Source organism: Megalobrama amblycephala, linkage group LG24 (assembly GCF_018812025.1).
Source record: "Megalobrama amblycephala isolate DHTTF-2021 linkage group LG24, ASM1881202v1, whole genome shotgun sequence".
Taxonomy (NCBI): Eukaryota; Metazoa; Chordata; class Actinopteri; order Cypriniformes; family Xenocyprididae; genus Megalobrama; species Megalobrama amblycephala.
Window position 1 is genome coordinate 15,392,229 of NC_063067.1, and position 21,266 is coordinate 15,413,494.

The 21,266-nt window shown below is 37.5% G+C and overlaps 1 protein-coding gene across 1 annotated transcript in view; it reads left to right on the top strand.

The window, feature by feature from the left end:
- Nucleotides 1–21,266, top strand: part of ankrd52a (ankyrin repeat domain 52a) — a 36,835-nt gene that overhangs the window by 2,616 nt on the left and 12,953 nt on the right. Inside the window, 19 exon segments of the mRNA XM_048179284.1 lie at nucleotides 3,806–3,876; nucleotides 4,506–4,706; nucleotides 5,680–5,767; nucleotides 5,919–6,061; nucleotides 8,937–9,149; nucleotides 9,332–9,410; nucleotides 9,492–9,606; nucleotides 11,531–11,613; nucleotides 11,963–12,080; nucleotides 12,292–12,360; nucleotides 12,568–12,708; nucleotides 12,797–12,859; nucleotides 14,259–14,370; nucleotides 14,726–14,797; nucleotides 14,920–15,121; nucleotides 15,209–15,296; nucleotides 18,677–18,794; nucleotides 18,869–19,088; nucleotides 19,182–19,269. Of these exon segments, the coding sequence (XP_048035241.1) occupies nucleotides 3,806–3,876; nucleotides 4,506–4,706; nucleotides 5,680–5,767; nucleotides 5,919–6,061; nucleotides 8,937–9,149; nucleotides 9,332–9,410; nucleotides 9,492–9,606; nucleotides 11,531–11,613; nucleotides 11,963–12,080; nucleotides 12,292–12,360; nucleotides 12,568–12,708; nucleotides 12,797–12,859; nucleotides 14,259–14,370; nucleotides 14,726–14,797; nucleotides 14,920–15,121; nucleotides 15,209–15,296; nucleotides 18,677–18,794; nucleotides 18,869–19,088; nucleotides 19,182–19,269 (2,284 nt within the window).

Below are 21,266 nucleotides of genomic sequence, written 5' to 3' on the forward strand. Positions count from 1 at the left end.
CAGTATTAACGTCTCGATGTGCACAGCTGAATCATCAGACTAGGTAAGCAAGCAATAACAACAGTGAAAAATGGCAGATGGAGCAATAATAACTGACATGATCCATGATATCATGATATTTTTAGTGATATTTGTAAATTGTCTTTCTAAATGTTTCGTTAGCATGTTGCTAATATAGGCTACTGTTGGTTAAAGTTACCATCGTTGGTTACTGTATTCACGGAGACAAGAGCCATTGCTATTTTCATTTTTAAACACTTGCAGTCTGTATAATTCATAAACACAACTTCATTCTTTATAAATCTCTCCAACCGTGTGTAATGTTAGCTTTAGCCACGGAGTACTATCAAACTCGTTCAGAATCAAATATAAACACCCAAATAAATACTATACTCACATGACCCGAAGCATGCATGCAGCATACATGACGAACATCTTGTAAAGATCCATTTGAGGGTTATATTAGCTGTGTGAACTTTGTAAATGCACTGTATTATAGAGTCGCGAGCTCGATGGGCAGGGAGCATGAGATTTAAAGGGCCAGCAGCCCCTGAATCGGTGCATAGTTAATGATGCCCCAAAATAGGCAGTTAAAAAAAATAATTTAAAAAAAATCTATGGGGTATTTTGAGCTGAAACTTCACAGACACATTCCTTAGACTTATATTACATCTTGTAAAAAAAACGTTCAATGGCACCTTTAAAACGTTCATCTGCAAAAAGTTTGTGAATGCAAACGTGAGTTTGACCGAAAGTGTAACTCTGATTGTGCTTTAAAAACACAGCCAACGAAAGCACAACAAATTCACATTCTATTGGGCTACATTAGTGTCTATTTATTGTAATATTTTAGCAATATTTTGAATTCAGTTTGCACTTTCTGATCAACCAAAATGTTATTTTACAGTGTGAAAATCACTGATGATTATTGCTGAATAATTGATGAATAAAATTTAAAGGATATTTTCAGCACAAAATAAAAATCTGGGGCCTAACGTAATGCTTGAAATCTTTAAAACCTGCTCCGTCGACAAAACTAATGGGCAGCAAATCTTTCACTATCATTTTAGCTATTAGCTGTGTCATCTTCTTGGTTCTGCCTGCTTTGGTCTTACGGCAAATAATGCAATGCTCGTCTGCGTTGCCGCTCTGTTATCGCCAGACATATTATTTACAAATGTTATGTGGTAGCGCATTGTATTTGTTGTAGATTTGTGTGACAGTTTGGCACTTGAACTGTATTTTCATCTATCTTGTCAAAGTGAAGCCAGACATCACTACGTGACTTCGAGGCCGTTCTCTCTCTTCTCAGGTCTTTTGACCATGCTGTGGAAAGCTAAACAATCAGAGCTCAGGGCGCCGCCCAAAGTGCCGCTATAACCAATCAGGAGAAAAAAAAAAACATTTCGATTATCATTTACATGATCGATCGTCACTGTCACGGTCGAGTACTCAAGTACTCTATCGCTGCTACTGTAATAAATCCAAATATGATTCTTGACCATATTGTTTGTGAATAAATGCAGTCTGTGAAACCTTTGTGCTACAATGCAAAGTAAACATTTAACATGATTTGTTTTTAGCTTTCCAGAGAAGCTTTATAAGGTTTTACCAGTTTTCTTAATGTAAAGCAGTTGAAAACTACATAGCTGCTGTCTGTTTGTCATTTCAAAGATGAAAAAGGCTTGTTCTTTGCAGTCTGTCTATATGAATTAGCATTTGTGGAGAAATCTGAATCTGTGGTTTTAAATTACAAAGCACTCACCAAAAACATGCATAACCAGAAGTTGTATTAATGGTAAGTAGTGTTCAGTTTACTATTATCAATACAATTGTAATAGATACATGCATATTTTACTCGCATATGACCTTGACGTACTGAACAGAAGAAATGAACCGAAGAAGATTTCTGTCAAAGAAGGTGGAGCCTCAGTGCCACACCTACCAATTATGTAATCACAACAATTTGCAGGTGTATACCAGCCTGAAGCAAGCGGTTTCGAACTCCAAATGAGCTTCATTTTCGCTTGATTTTGTTCGAAATTGTCACACCAGTCTTTCACAGAAGTGAGTACACCCCTCACATTTTTGTAAATATTTTATTATATCTTTTCATGTGACAACACTGAAGAAATGACACTTTGCTACAATGTAAAGTAGTGAGTGTACAGCTTGTATAAAAGTGTAAATTTGCTGTCCCCTCAAAATAACTCAACACACAGCCATTAATGTCTAAACCACTGGCCACAAAAGTTAGTACACCCCTAAGTGAAAATGTCCACATTGGGCCCAAAGTGTCAATATTTTGTGTGGCCACCATTATTTTCCAGCACTGCCTTAACCCTCTTGGGCATGGAGTTCACCACAGCTTCACAGGTTGCCTCTGGAGTCCTCTTCCACTCCTCCATGACAACATCACTGAGCTGGTGGATGTTAGAGACCTTGCGCTCCTCCACCTTCCGTTTGAGGACGCCCCACAGATGCTCAATAGGGTTTAGGCCTGGAGACATGCTTGCCCAGTCCATCACCTTTACCCTCAGCTTCTTTAGCAAGGCAGTGGTCGTCTTGTAGGTGTGTTTGGGGTCGTTATCATGTTGGAATACTGCCCTGCGGCCCAGTCTCCGAAGGGAGGGGGATCATGCTCAGCTCATTCATGGTTACCTCAATGAACTGAAGCTCCCCAGTGCCGGCAGCACTCATGCAGCCCCAGACCATGACACTCCCACCACCATGCTTGACTGTAGGCAAGACACACTTGTCTTTGTACTCCTCACCTGGTTGCCGCCACACACGCTTAACACCATCTGAACCAAATAAGTTTATCTCGGTCTCATCAGACCACAGGTCATGGTTCCAGTAATCCATGTCCTTAGTCTGCTTGTCTTCAGCAAACTGTTTGCGGGCTTTCTTGGGCATCATCTTTAGAAGAGGCTTCCTTCTCGGACGTCAGCCATGCAGACCAATTTGATGCAGTGTGCTGCGTATGATTTGAGCACTGACAGGCTGATATATAATAAAATATTTACAAAAATGTGAGGGGTGTACTCGCTTCTGTGAGATACTGTATATTGGGGCTTTAAATCCAATGTCAAGTTAAAATATATAAAGGGCTGCACAAAAAAACTGAAATGGCTATGTATCTTATCAAATTATGACTATCAAATCAAAGGCTGTGATTTAATTAAGTATATAATCATGGTGTGTTTCAGACTGAAGATCGGCTTTTACACGTATGCAGCTTATAATATCGTGTTCACAGTAAATGCTGCTTCACATAAACATAAACATTCACATTTCTGCAAACACTGTGATTTAACGTTTATTTGGGAACTCAATGTGCACTATGTTCACTATTTACATTCACATAATTTCTAACAATTTGTAGACAGAAGTTTACAGCATTTTACCAATATTTTGTCAAAACAAAAGCTTGAGGGTTTGGCACAAATTAAAAATTGTAACTTTCCATTAGCAGTAGAATCTTTGTGTCTGGATGTCTCCGCAGTAGTAATAGGAGACGTTTGCAACCTTGGCTCAACCAGTGGTGTGAATTTGTGACCTTTTCATGAATTTTTGCAATTTCATTTGCTGATGGAAATTACACACTTCAGTGTTTTGATTAAAAAAAATGTTTATAATGTTTTTACTATTGTGTAAATTGTCAAAGCTCTTGCTGCATGTCACAATGCCATTTAGCCATGAATGGATTCACAATATAAAAAGACTTTTTACTTTTTTTTTTTTTTTTTAATTGACAAAAATAATCTGTCACTTTTTAAAATCTTCATTCTTTTTTTCTGCATAGGTGCGAATGTCAATGCAAAGGACCATGTGTGGCTAACACCACTGCACAGAGCGGCTGCTTCCAGAAATGAGGTAAGCAGCCTGTGTGATTTAGGCTATGTTCATTAGATTTTTTTTTTGTTGCATATACAGGTTTTATCCACATGAGTTTTTGAATGTCTGGACAGCAAAAAAACACATCAGATTTTTTCAAACCACTTTTGGAGGGCATTTGAAATGCGATCCCAATCAGATTTTACAGATTCATCTCAGTCTGGATTCTCTGGCTGTCGGAAATGCCGGAAGTATTCATACATTCATACACCTATATCAGTCTCCTCCATTGCCAAGTTTTTGTTGTGCGATGGAGAAGTTCTACACCGCAGCTTGACAGGGTGCTTATTTGGAGAGCGAGATGATGCGCCTCCATTTTTTTCCTGCTCCCTGTTTGAAAGAAAAATCTTATGTCATTACCAAAGCAACCCATTCAGATGGTTTGGTTATGTCTGGACACACAAATCTTATTTTATCACTTGCAATTAATATGCCGGATCTGCCTGAAAAGATCTAGTTTGAGAAAAAATCTGCTTTGCCTGCAGTCTGAACATAGCCTTACATGCCTGAGTGGAGTCTCAGTCTGCGTCACAGCTTACTCATGCCATTGTTTAGCATTTTAGCAGTTTAATATGATTCATGCATTGTTTTGTTTGTTTTTTACCCAGAGGGCTGTGGGGCTGCTGCTGAGGAAGGGAGCTGACGTGACCGTACGGGATAAGTTCTGGCAGACACCACTGCACATTGCGGCAGCCAACCGAGCCACGCGTTGTGTCGAGACCCTGCTGCCCCATGTGACCAGCATGAATATGGCTGACCGTACGGGCAGATCGCCCCTGCATCATGCTGCTCAGAGTGGATACCAGGAGGTAGGGTGGAATTAGTCATCAAATGCACTCACGTGAATTAAAAGACGGTGGGCCACATCAGCCCTCAACATCTTTATTTCAGCTCTCCACAAGGCTGTGAAAGAGCAAATTGCTATTAGAGCAAATACAGATACTTCAGTTTTGACGTGTCTCTTTGTAGATGTTTTAGGTTCCTCAGGTTTACCTTCGCTGCATTTGGTCTGCGGTCCTCATTTGGAAATGTTTATTTAGATGACACAATACAAAATTTCAGTAGTAGTTGCCAGTAATTTTTTTTTTTTTTTTTTTTTTACAATTTTAGGCCTTTTTATTATTATTATTATTATTATTATTATTATTATTATTAATCTTCTGATCGCAGTTATTCAAGATAACCGCAAATTTTGTTCACAATAATTTAAATATTTTGTAATATTTGTATATTTTTATTATTAAATATATAATATTGGAGAAAATTACCAATTTTGCGCACAATTACAATAGTTTAACTTTTTTCTTATATTTGTATATTTTTGCTGCCATGTTCATTATGTCTGCCTAACTGAGTACATGATGTTTACTAACCACATAACATGTATTATCTTATAACTGTATATTACTGGCATTTGGACATTAATTTGACACCCTCATCTCTAGCTGATAATAGAATACTTCCTGATTGTAACATTTAAACAATTTCTGTAAAACTGCTTTGAAACAATATGTAGAATAACAATAAAAAGAATGCTTTTAGTACATTTAGTACTCAATACTGCAAAAAATAGTATCATTACAATAAAAATTAGTCAACATGGTACTAAAGTACCAGTACATTTAACTACCCTTGTGCCAGTTGGTTTTACATCTAGGCCTGTATGTGTTAAAATTGTGACTTTGATTTTTTTTTTTTTTTTTATCAGTTTCTCATGGGTGCCTCTAATGCCTAGATGGTTTTGATTACACAATCTGACTTTGTGCTTTTGCTGCCAACTAGATGGTTAAATTGCTGCTGAACAAGGGAGCAAATCTGAGTGCCAGTGACAAGAAGGACAGGCAGCCCATTCATTGGGCAGCTTACCTTGGTAAGTCCATATTTGGATCATCTTGAATTGTTTTACTTGTTTTCCATAGCTGAATAGTAATTTTCCTTGTGTTAGATTGTTTCAGCATCTTTTGCTACTTAGTGGTGATTCCTGTTATTTCTAGTAAAATTAACCTGATTGTTTCTCTCAGGACATCTGGAGGTGGTTAAGCTGCTGGTGTCTCAGGGCTCGGATAAGAGCTGTAAGGATAAGCGGGGATACACCCCTCTCCACGCTGCTGCTGCCAGTGGCCACGTCGATGTGGTCAAGTACCTGTTACGCAATGGAGCCGAGGTCAGCGGCAGGGCTTTTCTCACGATTGTGACTTTTTCTCAGAATTGCGAGTTTATTCCCTGGTTTCACAGACGAGGCTTAAGCTTAGTCCCAGACTAAACTGCATGTTTCAGCTGTTTTAACTGAAAGCAACTTGTACTGACATATCTTAAAGTTCCTGTAAAGTCATTTTAAAGTATGTGTTCTGAGTTTGTCACAACGCAGAAAAATGTGTTATTAACCAAAAATCAGCAAGTAAATGAAATGTTATCAAAATCTCGAAAAAATTAGCAGTATTCTCTGCTCTCAAACGCTGGGGGCGTGTCTGATGTCTGCGCTGAAACCACACCCACTCACGAGAGCTGCCGTCTCAACTGACTTATCTAATACATCAAACATACTGATGCATATAAACCAAATTTTAAAGTAAATTTTAGTAGAGTTACTGTGGACTACCTACTAATTATAACACAAGTACACACAGCACAATTGGTGGGCACGTACTGCCGACTGTTGTCGAAACAACAAATGACGGCGCCACGAGACGGGAGGATAAAGGCTGGGACGGGAGAGACTCTGTCTGGCTCCATATCATCGGTTGTCGGTGGGATGGGAGGATGAAGACAGAGGCGGGAGATAGTCTGTTCAGCCCCATTCACCAAAAACAGCGGATTATCAGTGAATCCCAGCTGTCTGATGAAAGTTTGTAAAACTATCCGGTGTAGAACGATCACTCGGAGACAAAATTAATCCACCCCTTCTTCATATCATCGTTTTAGGAAATTTTAATAAGGAGACAGAGCTGTATTGTATATTATAACAACCATGTAATATGCATTTGCGTGACGAAGGCATTACTAGCTAAATGTGCAAAGGGCTGTATAACTAACGGTAATGAAACTCGAGATTGAGCGAGTGAGCCGCTGTAGCCTTAGGGGCGGCGCTATGCTCGGGGGCTCCAGTGCGTCATCAAACCCCCGTTTTAGCTCCGCCAAAAAAAAATCCTGAACAGAGAATTGGTTAAAAACTGTTTAATGCTCTAACTTCACAATTCAGCACTACACAATTCACAGTCTTTGTAATGTGTTTCGGCAATACATTTGTAACATTTATAACGTGTTTAGAATTGACTTTACAGGGACTTTAAAATATGTCAGTGCCATTGTTTTGTCTCAAGATGCACACCAGCATGGCTTGACATTAACTTTTTTTGTTCACCAGCCACTCTGGCTAGTGGTTTTCCAAAGTTATTAGCCACTCAGCACTTTTACTGGTCACAATTTTGCTGATTGGGAAATTACATTTTATATGATTAAAGTTGACTTTGGCATGCTAAAATTACTTGATTTTGAGTCATTTTACTTGATTTAGCTAGATTTAAAACGCTTTCAATCTTTCAGATGCAGATTGACCACCTTTATCAAAACTACATGGTATATCAGCTGGTATGTATGGGTGGGCAATATGACCATAATATGAGAAATTTTATAATTTTATTTTTTGTAAAGTTATTTTTGTTAGGTTATACAAAATGGGGGAAAAAAGCAAGTTACCAATACAATAGTAAACTAAATAAACTATTTTTTTTCCAGATACAGTAGGTTTATTTAAAATGTATACATTTATTTAACTGATGGATTAACATTAATGACACACAGGTATTTAATTGGGCTGCTGAATGCATGGACTTAATATATTGAGACACATCCGGTTTTTACCCACCCGTTTACGTCCACTTAAGCCATAACCGAACTGATCGGGCGCACAACAGAGAACTTCTGTTGTGTGTCATTCAACGCTATTCCGCCTATCCCACCTTCACTAACTGCATGTTCATCGATTACGAATTGTGATTGAATTGTAATTTTGTGCTACAACAAGCTTGGCTACCTTTGATTAGGCTGTAGGCTGAAATATATTCAACCAGCCAAAGTGGCTAGTGGGAGAGGCTGTCTTACCCGCCACAGCTGAAAGCTACCCGCATTTGGCGGGTTGGCAGGTGTTAATGTCAAGCCCTGCACATCAGTATTGTTTTTTTCCGCATGTTTATAAAAGCTACTTAAATGTCCTAATTGAACTAAGGGCTAATCCTGGCTTAATCTAAGCCCTGTCTGTGAAACCAGGCCTATATCTCGCAATCCTGACTTTATAACTTGCAATCGTGAGTTTATATCTTGCAATTCTGAGAAATAAAGTAAGAATTGCAAGATGTAAACTCGCAGTTGCAAGGAAAATCAGTCAGAATTGTGAGATAAAAAGTAAATTACCTTTTGTATTTTTTGTATTCTGTGGCTGAAACAAGCTACCATAATTATCATAAATAATTTGGCAGGTAACCAAATGACATGTCAATTAAAAATAAATACATAAGGATCAGTACAAATTAGTTATGTCTGGTGTTGGGGAAAGTTACTTTTAAATGTAATGCATTACAATATTGTGTTACTTCCAAAAATAGTAGCTAATTGTGTTACTTTTTATGTAAAGTAATGTTACGTTGCTTTCAGGAGAAGAAAGTTCAGCACTCTTCAGCAATAAAAACAAAAATGAAACACAAATTTGATGTTTATCTAACGTAATTTTTGCTTATTATGGTTGAATTAGATCATCAAAGGTCAGCAGCAAAGGCATAGGTTAATAAATACATAAAGTATTTTTGTATTATTTCACACATACTTATTACTGACAATAATATTACTGACATATTACTTGTAATATTTTACCCCCAACACTGGTTATGTCACAGTCATGACCCATGATTTTCTACTTGCTAGGTGGTTGTAAAAATCTGTCTAGTGCAGGATGAGTCATCAATATTTTTAGTCTGTTCCTGGAAGAGAATAATGGTTGATCCTCAGTTTACAGGATGGTTTATGCCATGGTGTCTGTTTCTCAGATTGATGAGCCTAATGCCTTTGGAAACACTGCTCTCCATGTGGCTTGCTACACGGGGCAGGAAGCCGTAGCCAACGAGCTGGTGAACCGTGGGGCCAATGTCAACCAGCCCAACCACCGTGGCTACACGCCCTTGCACCTGGCTGCCGTGTCCACCAATGGGGCTCTTTGCCTGGAACTCCTGGTCAACAATGGTGCTGATGTCAACATGCAGGTCTGGATAGGGAATAGGACTGGTTTACTAAGACCCCTCTCTGATTGGATGATCTAAATTTACTTTTTTTTTTTTTTTTTTTTTTTTTACACTTTCACAGGTTTTTAAGCTTTAAGCAAGAATCAGAACTCTGTTTTTGTTTTGTTTGTTTTTTTAAGTTGGATGTTTTTTTTTCTTTGCAGAGCAAAGAAGGGAAAAGCCCTTTGCACATGGCAGCCATTCATGGACGTTTCACTCGCTCTCAGATCCTCATTCAAAACGGTTAGTTCTCTATCCTTTTCAACTTGATTTCCAATTCTTTTTGTAATATTTAAACCCCGTAATTTGTATTGTTGTCTCCAGGTGGGGAGATAGATTGTGTGGACAGATATGGCAATACTCCTCTTCATGTTGCTGCTAAGTATGGCCATGAGCTGCTTATCAGCACCTTGATGACAAACGGTGCTGACACAGCCAGGTAAAGAACCATGTGTTTGTTGAATGAGACTGAATGTTTTAATAATGAGATGATTTTATTATTATTTTATTTTATTTTATTTTTTTTGTGTAAGATCATCTCCTAAATATTGACAACTGTGTATAATGTCTCTACCATATACAACCTACAGCAAATTATCTGGCTAAAGATCATGAATTACTTAAAACATTTATGCAAAATGATATATGTAAGGCTAAAGCAGTGTTATTTTAGTAATATGTATGTACTATTATAGCAGGGGTGTCCAATCCTGCTCTTGGAAGGCCACTGTCCTGGAGAGTTTAGCTCCAACCCCAATTAAACACACCTGAACCAGCTAATCAAGGTTTTTAGGCATACAGGAAACTTCCAGGCAGGTGTGTTGTGGTTAGTTGGAGCTAAACTCTGCAGGACATTAGCCCTCCAGGACCAAGTTTGGACACCCCTGTATTATAGTATTCTATTAGCTTTTATTTTTAAAATTTCAGTTTTCATTTTAATTTGTTGAAGGTTTAGTATTTTTATGTGTTTGTCGTTTTCATTCATATTTATACAGTTGTGTTCAAAATAATAGCAGTCCAACATCACTAACCAGATCAATCATTGTTTTTGATAGAAATTATATTTCTACATGGCAAATATTTTACTAATAGATGTAGTAGAGTAATAGAAAACCAACAGACACAACAGTCATGACATGCATGCTGCTGATTTGAAATGGGTGTGTTCAAAATAATTATTAGAGATTAATCAATTTCAATTAATTCTGTGAAAAAACTGATGTCAAACAAATGGTCCTTATTTAAGGACGAAGGCAGCAAATGTTGTACTGTGCATTTCTCTCTGAAAATCGGAGTAAAATGGGTCATTCCAGACATTGTTCAGAAGAACAACATACTTTGATTAAAAAGTTGATTAGAGAGGGGAAAACATATAAAGAAGTGCAGAAAATGATAGGCTGCTCAGCTAAAATGATATCTAATGCTTTAAAATGGCAACAAAAATCAGAAAGACGTGGAAGAAAACGGAAAACTACCATTCGAATGGACCGCAGAATAGCCAAAATGGCAAAGACTCAGCCAATGATCAGCTCCAGAGAGATCAAAGAAAGTCTAAAATTACCTGCGAGTACTGTAACAATTAGAAGACGCCTATGTGAAGCCAAGCTATCAGCAAGAAGCCCTCGCAAAGTCCCATTGTTGAAAAAACGACACGTGCTGAAGAGGTTACAGTTTGCCAAAGAACACATTGACTGGCCTAAAGAGAAATGGCGCAATATTTTGTGGACTGATGAAAGCAAGATTGTTCTTTTTGGGTATAGGGGCCGCAGACAGTTTGTCAGGCGACCCCCAAACACTGAATTCAAGCCACAGTACACTGTGAAGACAGTGAAGCATGGTGGCGCAAGCATCATGATATGGGGATGTTTCTCGTACTATGGTGTTGGGCCTATTTATCGAATTCCAGGGATCATGGATCAGTTTGAGTACATCAAAATACTTGAAGAGGTCATGTTGCCTTATGCCGAAGAGGAAATGCCCTTAAAATGGGTGTTTCAACAAGACAGTGACCCCAAACACACCAGTAAACGAGCAGCATCTTGGAAATGTTTATGAAAATGTGTATAATATAGTAAAAATAAGACATTGCAAGTGAATTGTGCATTAATAAATAGTTTCTCTGGCATAGTTGCTTTCTTCTAATTTCAGACACCCTGACATATAATGGTTTTATGTACATCTCACTTCTAGTCTTGCTGACAATTTAGTTAAAAGTGGCACAGCTTAACCAACTCTATATACACAAGAGACAAGGAATTTGCATTTACAAGGAAACTTGATACTAATCTCTTGTCAGTTTGCATGTAATCTGCTTCTGTGGCATGTGTAGTGAAATAATTCACTTGTTTGTCCTCTTTCTAAAGACAAGGGATTCATGGGATGTTTCCTCTACACTTAGCTGTGCTCTACGGGTCCTCTGACTGTTGTCGTAAGCTACTTTCCTCAGGTATGCACACTTCCTCCCTACAAATTACAGTAAAGGCCAAAAGAAAATGATTTTGTCCCTAGTCTGTATAACGTCCTTGTACCTTATGGAAATGCACCAATTGTAACAAAATGGTACTAAATAATTGTCATGTTATGTACAAAGGTATTTACATGGCGATTCAAATAATACCATGATAATGCCATGGTACTTTTGTGATGTACTTTTTTGTGATAGATTAAAGTCTTGATTTTCTTTTAATTTTCTTCCATTAACTGCTTCTCACATGACCGATGTGCATCCAGCTAAAATGAAAGCGTATTCCTCTAACTATCATTGCAGTGACTGTGTGTGTGTGTCTCTTTTGCAGGTCAGCTCTACAGCATTGTGTTGTCAATGAGTAAAGAACACGTGCTCTCGGCCGGATTTGACATCAACACCCCAGACAATTTTGGGAGGACCTGTCTACACGCTGCTGCCTCTGGAGGGTGAGACTGCAGTTCTACTTAGAATGGGCTATTTAAAAAGCCACTGGCCCACTTTTTCAGGTTTCAGGTGTCCCCGATAAGAGTGTTTTAAGCACACAAATGCCAACCAAGGTCGTTTTTAGAGATGTCACTCAACAGCCACCATCTAAAAGTAATTGAAAAGGATGTGTAAAAGATTTATTTATTCCTATCCTTTATTCTCTCCACTCAGAAATATTGAATGTCTCAACCTGCTCTTAAGCAGTGGAGCTGACATGAATAAGAAGGACAAGTTTGGAAGGTACGCATCTACTTTCTTTAAAATGGGATGCTCATAAATTGTCATGAACATGTCTGAAGTGTGCCTCATGAAAAGAATCCTCAAGCCAACTTGCCAAGTATAATTTCTTATTTTTACTTTGGATATTGGCATGAAATATGATGTGGATATCTTTTTATGAGATTGATCTGTATGTTAAGTGTTTGAATTTCTGTGTCTCTCCACCAGGACTCCTTTGCACTATGCGGCTGCTAACGGGAGGTATCAGTGTGTGGTCGTACTGGTTGGAGCCGGGGCAGAGGTCAACGAACGCGACCGCTCTGGCTGTACACCTCTACACTACTCGGCTGCATCGACTGCATTCTGCAGGTGAAATGCACTTACACATATCTATTAAATATAATTGTTGTGCACTATTGTTGTATACAGCAGTACTAATGTCTAGTGTCTTTCTCAGAACGGACCGGCCCCATGCCAGCACCCATCAGAACCAAGAGGATGGGGAGAAGGAATCCTTCCTGTAAGTCCACAACAAATATTTGTTCCTTAAATTTGACACCCTTTTTGTTTTGTTTTTTGTAATTAGGTTTTGTGCCTCTTCTTAGCAACTATTACCTGAAGTTTGTTTTTTCACTTTAATTCTTTAAAATTAGATTATCTATGCTTAAACTGTAATGTTACCTATATGTGCATTGTGACAGTCTAAAATGGAATCATGAGTACAGATGTCGTCAGCTGTCCCACTGAATTTGACAACAGTACAATTATGTACACTACCATTCAAACGTTTGGGCTCAATAAGATATATAAAATAATTAAGATAGATAAATCAGCATATTAAAGGGTTAGTTCACCCCAAAATGAAAAGTCTGTCATTAATTACTCACCCTCATGTTGTTCCAAACCTTTTAGACTTTCGTTCATCTTCCAGACACAAATGAAGATCTTTTTGATGAAATCTGAGAGCTTTCTGTCCCTCCATAGACAGCTATGCAGCTACCACTTGGACGCTTCAAAAAGTTTATAAAGAGATTGTAAAACTAATCCATATGAATTGAGTAGTTCAGTCCAAATTTTCTGAAGACTCGATCGCTTTATATGTTGAACAGATTTACTTTAGGCCCTTATTCACATATAAACATTCATCAACTCACACATCAGTTGTGGAAAACTGAAGCTCAAGCATGTTTGCATGACACGTGCGAGAACCAGTGAGGTTCATTCTCGTGTTACGCAGCATGTTTGAGCTTCTGCAAGAGGTTTCTTCTTGCGGGTGAAGCAGGTTCAGTTGAGCTTTTGTTTATGTTCACTGATCAATTTTTTATGTGAATAAAAGCCTAAATTAAATGTTCATCATATAAAGTGAAATTTGGACTAAACCACTCAATTCATATGGATTAGTTTTACAATCTCTTTATAAACTTTGAAGTGGTAAAAAAGTGGTAGTTGTGACAGAAAACTCTCAGATTTCATCAAAAAGATCTTCATTTGTGTTCTGAAGAGGAACAAAAGTTTTATGGGTTTGGAACAACATGAGGGTGAGTAATTAATGACAGAATTTTCATTTCTGGGTTGAACTATGCCTTCAAAATAATATCTGAAGGATCATGTGACACTGAAGACTGAGTAATGATACTGAAAATTCTGCTTTGCCATCACAGGAATAAATTGCATTTTAAAATATATTAAATTAGAAAACGGTTGTTTGAAATTATAAAAATATTTCACAAATTAAGGGTTTTACTGAATTTTAATTAAATAAAGCCTTGGTGAGCATAAGAGACTTTTCAAAAACATTAAAAAAATCTTTTTGAACCCCAAACATTTGAAAGGTATTGTATAAGTAAGAGGAAAGTTGTTTTGAGTTATTATTGCTTATTATTTCAGTCTTAAAATCTCATACATTTTGATACTTTTAGGTGTGTGGAGCATTTGTTGGATAACGGTGCTGATCCATCTCTGTGCAACACTAAAGGATACAGTGCTGTGCATTACGCTGCGGCCCACGGCAACAAACAAAACCTGGAGCTGGTGAGATTGACCAATCACTCTAGCATCGTTCACTGTGATTTTTTTACATTATTTTATTTATTTTTTTTATCAAAATTAAACACTTAAGGTAACTTTATTTTTTGAACTAGTTGCTTATTAGCATGCATATTACTAGGATATTGGCTGTTTATTATTACTTATTAAGCAAAAAAATAATGCCTTATTCTGCAAGACCTTATTCTACATCCTTAATCCTACCCAGTACCTAAACTTAACAACTACCTTACTAACTATTAATAAGCAGTAAATTAGGAGTTTATTGAAGGAAAAGTTGTAGTTAATAGTTTATATTTAGTTAATAGTTTTATATCACTTTTTGTTCTTTATTCTGTAGCTTTTGGAGATGTGCTTCAACACAATTGGAGACAAGGAAAGCAATGGGTCCGTCAGCCCACTACACTTGGCGGTACGTACAAAACAACAGCTTCTACTTATTCAGGACATATAAATCAGCAGATATTCTGCAGAACTCTGACCCCTGTTGGTGCAATGTATATATTGATCTTTCCTTTATTCTTTTCCTGTCAGGTGGAGTCAGGTCACTGGGAATGCGTCACAGTGTTAATTGAGTCTGGAGCGTGTGTGGATGCATGTGACCCGGTGGGGCGCTCTGTGCTGTATGTGGCCTCTCAAAGAGGACACGCCCGCTGCGTAGAGCTCCTGCTCGGCCAGTCAGCATCTTGCCTGCTCACAGAACACTGCAGCAAATGGGGCCCTCTTCATGTTGCAGGTACAGAATGCATGTATGTGTGAATTAGCTTGTGAAACTTATTTTTGTGTGGGAGTTTGACACATCCCTGTGTTTGTTTGTTGACAGCTGCCAACGGCCACTCAGAATGTCTGCGGATGCTGCTCTGTAGTGAGGGAGGAGCCGACCTTGTTAATGTTACAGAAGTGGAGGGACAGTACGTATGAGCTCATAGCTTATTTACGGTTTCTTTTGTCTTTTTTGTATTTCTTTTTTTTAAAGATCGACCGATATATCGATTTACCGATATTTTCCCCGATATTTAAGCGTTTTACCCAAGCGGCAACCTCCCCCTTTCTCTCGTGAAGCCAATACGGAAGTAACTTAAACTGCGATTCATCGACTGGCCGCTAGGGACAGGCTCCAAAAGAGAGCAGAATCTCATAGAGTCCCATGTTAAATTGGCCAAGTTTATAGCAGAAAAAAACATGTTTACAAGTTGGTTCAAATTGTGGTTTTGGTCTATACTGCTATTTTTGCCCTTCATGACAACTCTGAGGGGGGTGAATTTTTTTATAACTTATCCGTTTAAATTATATTAAGCCTTAAAGTTCTGCATAATTAAGGGCGTGGTCACTTGAGTGACAGGTAGATTGCGCTGCTGTCTGTGAGCCGTCATGTTACTTCAGCTGCTGCTGAATTTGGCATCTCAGCCGTATTTGTGCTCGATTATTTTATACAATTATAAAATATGGCTTGCTGCATAATATTCGAGACTGATGTGTGTCTGTGTAGATGTGCATGCATGGGGAAGAGACACAGAACACACGTTGTTGGATCGTGGCATTGGCTGAAAGTTTTGGTTGTGAGATTTACTGCAATGACAATGGCGGGAGGATATCAAAATCCGACAGCACTGCTTGGATATTATAACTAAAACTGCTGCACTATTTTGAAAAAAATATACTTTGGACACAGGCTCATTTGTTTGTTAGATACGATCGCTGCTCAGATTGCATCCTTTCTTGAAGAACGATGACAGAGAGCAGATCATTCAGAAGAAATGTGACATGTTTATTTGTTTTGCAATGGACATTCATATTTTACCTAAGTGCCACGGATTGGATTCATCTCGCGATCTCTATTTCATTATAAAGGTATGAAGTCCCATTTGATTTTCCATGTTGTTATTTGCACAACCAACACTACTGGTGTTGGAGCATCTATATCTTAAAAACACCGTAGATTGACAGTAAACCTTTAGAACGTTCTGATGATAAAACTTATCTTCATTAATATTTTAGATCGTATCTTAGATAGATATATAGCTCCTTTGCTGCTAACATGGTCACGTCGAGCTAGGCAGGCGTGGTTTCAGCAACCAGTCATATCAGCTCAAACCACCTCCCCGCCTCTTTGCCCATTTTCAGTTATCCGGGAGTGACGTGCGGTGACGCGCAGCTAAGATGGCCGCGGCCTCATTTAGGCGTCAAAACTGCTGTTCAGAACTCTATGGGTGACGTCACGGACGCTACGTCCATATTTTTTTACAGTCTATGGTTTTACCATAATCGGATGTTGGTTTTGTAATATCGAATTTACTGATAAACGCCGCCATCTTGTGGGTGTTTTGAGAATTGCGCGCAGGATCGTCATTACAGTGAATCTAAGGGGAGACGAGACAACGGCGTGCACATGTAATGTATACTTACCTTCTATTAGTAAACTTTTTTTAACACAACAGACATTAGATGTTACATAAATGCCTGAAATGTAGCTAGTTTATGCAGCTTGTCTCTAAGAAATAGAGACAAGCTCACCGAGTAACGTAAGATAATCCGTCATGTCCTGTCCAAATAAAGATGTAACTTTGCATGAATTAATTAATACAGCCATGAATGAGCACATGTTGGAAATAAAAGCGCTGAATTTAATTCTCTCTCTGTTGTCTATGCTCATCATTAGTCTCGTGAAGTCGTCTTTGCTGTTCACTCAGTGGGATGATGCTCAGGAAATGCTCCAGTACGGCCACCACAACATTTACTATATAACCATGAATTCGCTAATAAACATGCAAGTAAACACAAATCTATGGAAATTAATTATTTATTATCTCTGCGAGCGATCGCAGTTTGAGTATAGTTCTGTGTAAATGAATAGATAAACAGCGCTTTGTCAGCAGATATATCATAAACTAGAACGACAAAAACATTATTAATAATTCTGATATAACATACCAGTTGAGAAATGCAATAAAATACGATGTTTTGTTTGTTATATTCCGATATTCCACAGAATATTGTTCAGTTATTGAATATTATCCAGCGAATTATTCTTCACTCTTTAGCCTATTAAACAGCTTATAAATCTACTAAAACTGTAGTTTAAAATGAACTATTACATTTCCGCAAAGTTGATATGACTCCTGTCTTTTTTTCCATTTAAAAACATTAGGCATTCTACATTTATTTTGCTTATTGTTAACATTAGTGTTGCTGCTGATGCTTTTTATAAATAAAATAATTTTTGTAATATGAAGATTAAAATTAACATGAAAGACTACTAATTTTCAACAAAAACAGTTTAGTAACAGTGCACTTCTCTATTTATTGGTGTATAAATAAGATTTGTTTTGTTTTCTATGCAAGGAGGGAGTGATTGTTATAAATAAAACGTTTTTTTCAGTTCAGTGGTGTTGTAATCGTGTCAAAAACAGAAGTATAACAGTAAATAAATATCGGTTCTGCATATCTGTTATCAGGCACATAAACGCACAAATTATCGGTATCGGTTCTAAAAAATCAATATTGGTCGATCATAATTTTTCTTTTTTTTTTTTTCTTTTTTTCTTTTTTACTCTCAGCATTCTGTATTAATATACAAGGAAACGCATGACAAGTAATGCATCTTGCTTAATGTGATTTTAATAATTTTTAATAATTAAATATGCAACGGTTTGGAATGAGCTCATTAAAATGTAGGATTTTTTTGTACTATTGAATTTGTATTATAATATTAATGTAATTGTATTTATATTAAATTGGTTTGTATTAATATAGCTAAAACATAATTTAATTTGAATAAGTAAATTAAAAAATATTATAACTACAAGATCTTTGTGTAATGAAGGCTTGACCCTGTTACTGGACCATATTGCAATTAAATAATAATTATTATTGCATAATAATATTATACTTGTATTTCTAATAATAATATTAATAATAATAATAAATATTATCTGTAAATATCTATACTCAGGTTGCCTGGTTATTAACAAATTTGAATCAAAAAAGAGATATGTAAGCATTTGTAAATATTTTGGTTTATTTTTCATGTCACAACCCTATGCAATGTTTATTTACAGATATTTGCTGAAATCATACTTTTCATTCCATATATAAAAAAAAAAAAAAAGCAGTGCGAACACAAAGCAAGCAATGCATAGCGCTTCCATTTTGGATAAGAGATCCTTGTATACAAATTTTAGATAAAAATAGAATATTCCCAAACAATGCTGAAAAAGGAAACTGTATTACATCTTATTTGCATTTTCCGATTACAGTTGTTGACCTTCTCACTGTTTCTCTGTCTTCATAGAACTCCACTAATGCTGGCAGTGCTGGGGGGACACACTGACTGCGTGCATCTGCTGCTGGAGAGAGGAGCTTGCCCTGATATGCGAGACAGGAGAGGAAGAACAGCCTTACACAGAGGGGTGAGATCCTGAAAACAACATGCATCGTAGACCTAGATAATGCGAGGGGTTTCTAACCAGGACTGTTTTTGTAGGCGGTGATGGGTCGGGAGGACTGTATAACCGCCCTGCTGTCCCACAACGTCTCAGTCCTTAGCAGAGATTTTCAGGGGCGAACCGCGGTCCATCTGGCTGCCTCTTGCGGCCATGCTGACATTCTCTCCAATCTTCTTTCTGCTGCTGACCACTCCCATCCCCACGACCCAATCACAGACCGCCACGGCTACACACCCGCACACTGGGCAGCCTATCACGGTAAGAGTTCAGACCTTATGAGCCATAACGGCTCGTTCACATTACTAAATCTGTTATAAGTTAAATAAGTGACATGCTTTATTTGTGAAACAGGTCATGAAGACTGTTTGGACGTTTTACTTGAACTTAAACCATGTAGTATCCAGGAGGGAAACCCCTTCACCCCACTGCACTGTGCTCTGTGAGTATTGAACTAATGTCTTTTTAGTTTCAAATGTACTTCTTTTCGATGTTGTAATAATTCCTGGGAACACAGAAACTGAACTAGAAATAGTCAGGGAAATAAAAAAAAATATATATAAAAAGTCATGTTATAAATAATTATAGTTAATATCCACTCTCAAATATTTTTAATCCTTTAAGTTTTTTTTTGCTTATATTCTTATATTTGCTGTTTGGACTTTTTTAGTATAGTTTTTTTTTTTACTATTACTATTCATTAAAAGAATCCTGGAAAAATGTATCATGGTTTCCACAAAAATATCAAGCAGCACAACTGTTTTCAGCATTAAAGGTCCCATTCTTCGTGATCCCATGTTTCCAACTTTAGTTAGTGTGTAATGTTGTTGTTAGAGTATAAATAAAATCTGTAAAATTTTAAAGCTCAAAGTTCAATGCCAAGCGAGATATTTTATTTAACAGAAATAGCCTACAACGAACGGCCAGTTTGGACTACATCCCTCTACTTCCTTCTTTAATGACGTCACTAAAACAGTTTTTTGACTAACCTCCGCCCACAGGAATACACAAAAAAGGGGGCGTGGTCTTGTTGCGCTCCCACGGAGAAGAGCAAGAGTTGCGTTTGTAAAGTGTGTTTGTCGCCATGTCGTCGAAACGCTGTTATTTTCATCCCGCAGTCCAATCACCTTTGTTTGGCCTTCCCAGGGACGCTGTACTTAGAAATCAGTGGTTACAATTTATGTTTAACTCGGTTCCCGAAAATTATAATCCACATGTTAAACTATGTGCAGCACATTTTACTGAGGACAGCTTCCTCAATCTCAGTCAGTTTAATGCCGGATTCGCACAAAGATTATTTTTGAAAGATGGAGCAGTTCCCTCTTTGTCTGGAGAAGGCGTTGTTTGTGGACCACAACCGGTAAGTGCATTTTATTATTTACGTTGGTGCGTTTAACAGTTTCTGTAACTTATCACACAAAGGGCAACGCTGTTTAGCTTTGTTAACTAGATGGCAATTGAAACTTATCCGACCAAAACTTTTAAAAAGTGTAGTAATTCAACCGGACACCATCGATTGTTGGTGTTTGTTATGATCAGTTTAAATTATTTGTTGATTATATCTGTTGTTTACTGTTTAACCACATGCTGGTTTAGCTGCAGCCACGCGAATCATTGTTCTATGTTTAGGCCTATGTAACGTTACCTACTGTAAATAAACAGCTTACCATTGTGACACATCCTGTAAAAGACGTGTTTGCACAGGTTCTACTCGATCCTCTTCATCTATATTCTCCGGGTCTGATTCCGGCTCAAATTGATAAGGTAAAATTAAAGACATGTTTACGATAACACTGAGCGCGTGCATCTCCCCGTTATGGTAAGAGGCGTGACCTTTCCGGGCAAGGAGCACTAAGCTGCTGTCGAATCACAACACAGGAACCGCTGGCACAATCAGAACTCGTTACGTATTTCTGAAGGAGGGACTTCATAGAACAAGGAAGTCATCAGCCCGTTTTTATGACAGTGGAAACAGCGGTATACAGATAAGTAAATTATGTGAAAAATACTGTGTTTTTTTTACACGCGAAACATGAACACATGTTATATTGCACACTATAAACACAATCAAAGCTTCAAAAAACCACGAAGAACGGGACCTTTAATAAGAAACGTTTCCTGAGCAGCAGATCAGTATATTACAATGATTAGGATCATGGGACGCTAAAGACTGGAGTAATGATGCTGAAAATTCAGCTTTGCCATCACAGGAATAAATTACCTTTTAAAATATACTAAAATAAAACCAGTTATTTAAAATTGTAATAATATTTCACAACATTATTGTTTTTGGTCAAATAAATGTAGCAACTTTTTTTTTTTTTTTTTTATCATTAAAATAGTATACTATTACTAGTTCAAATAAATGTCCTTCAGAACCACAGAAATTTGAATTATATAGTCTCTTTTCTGTGTAGTGTAAACATAGCATATGTAAAA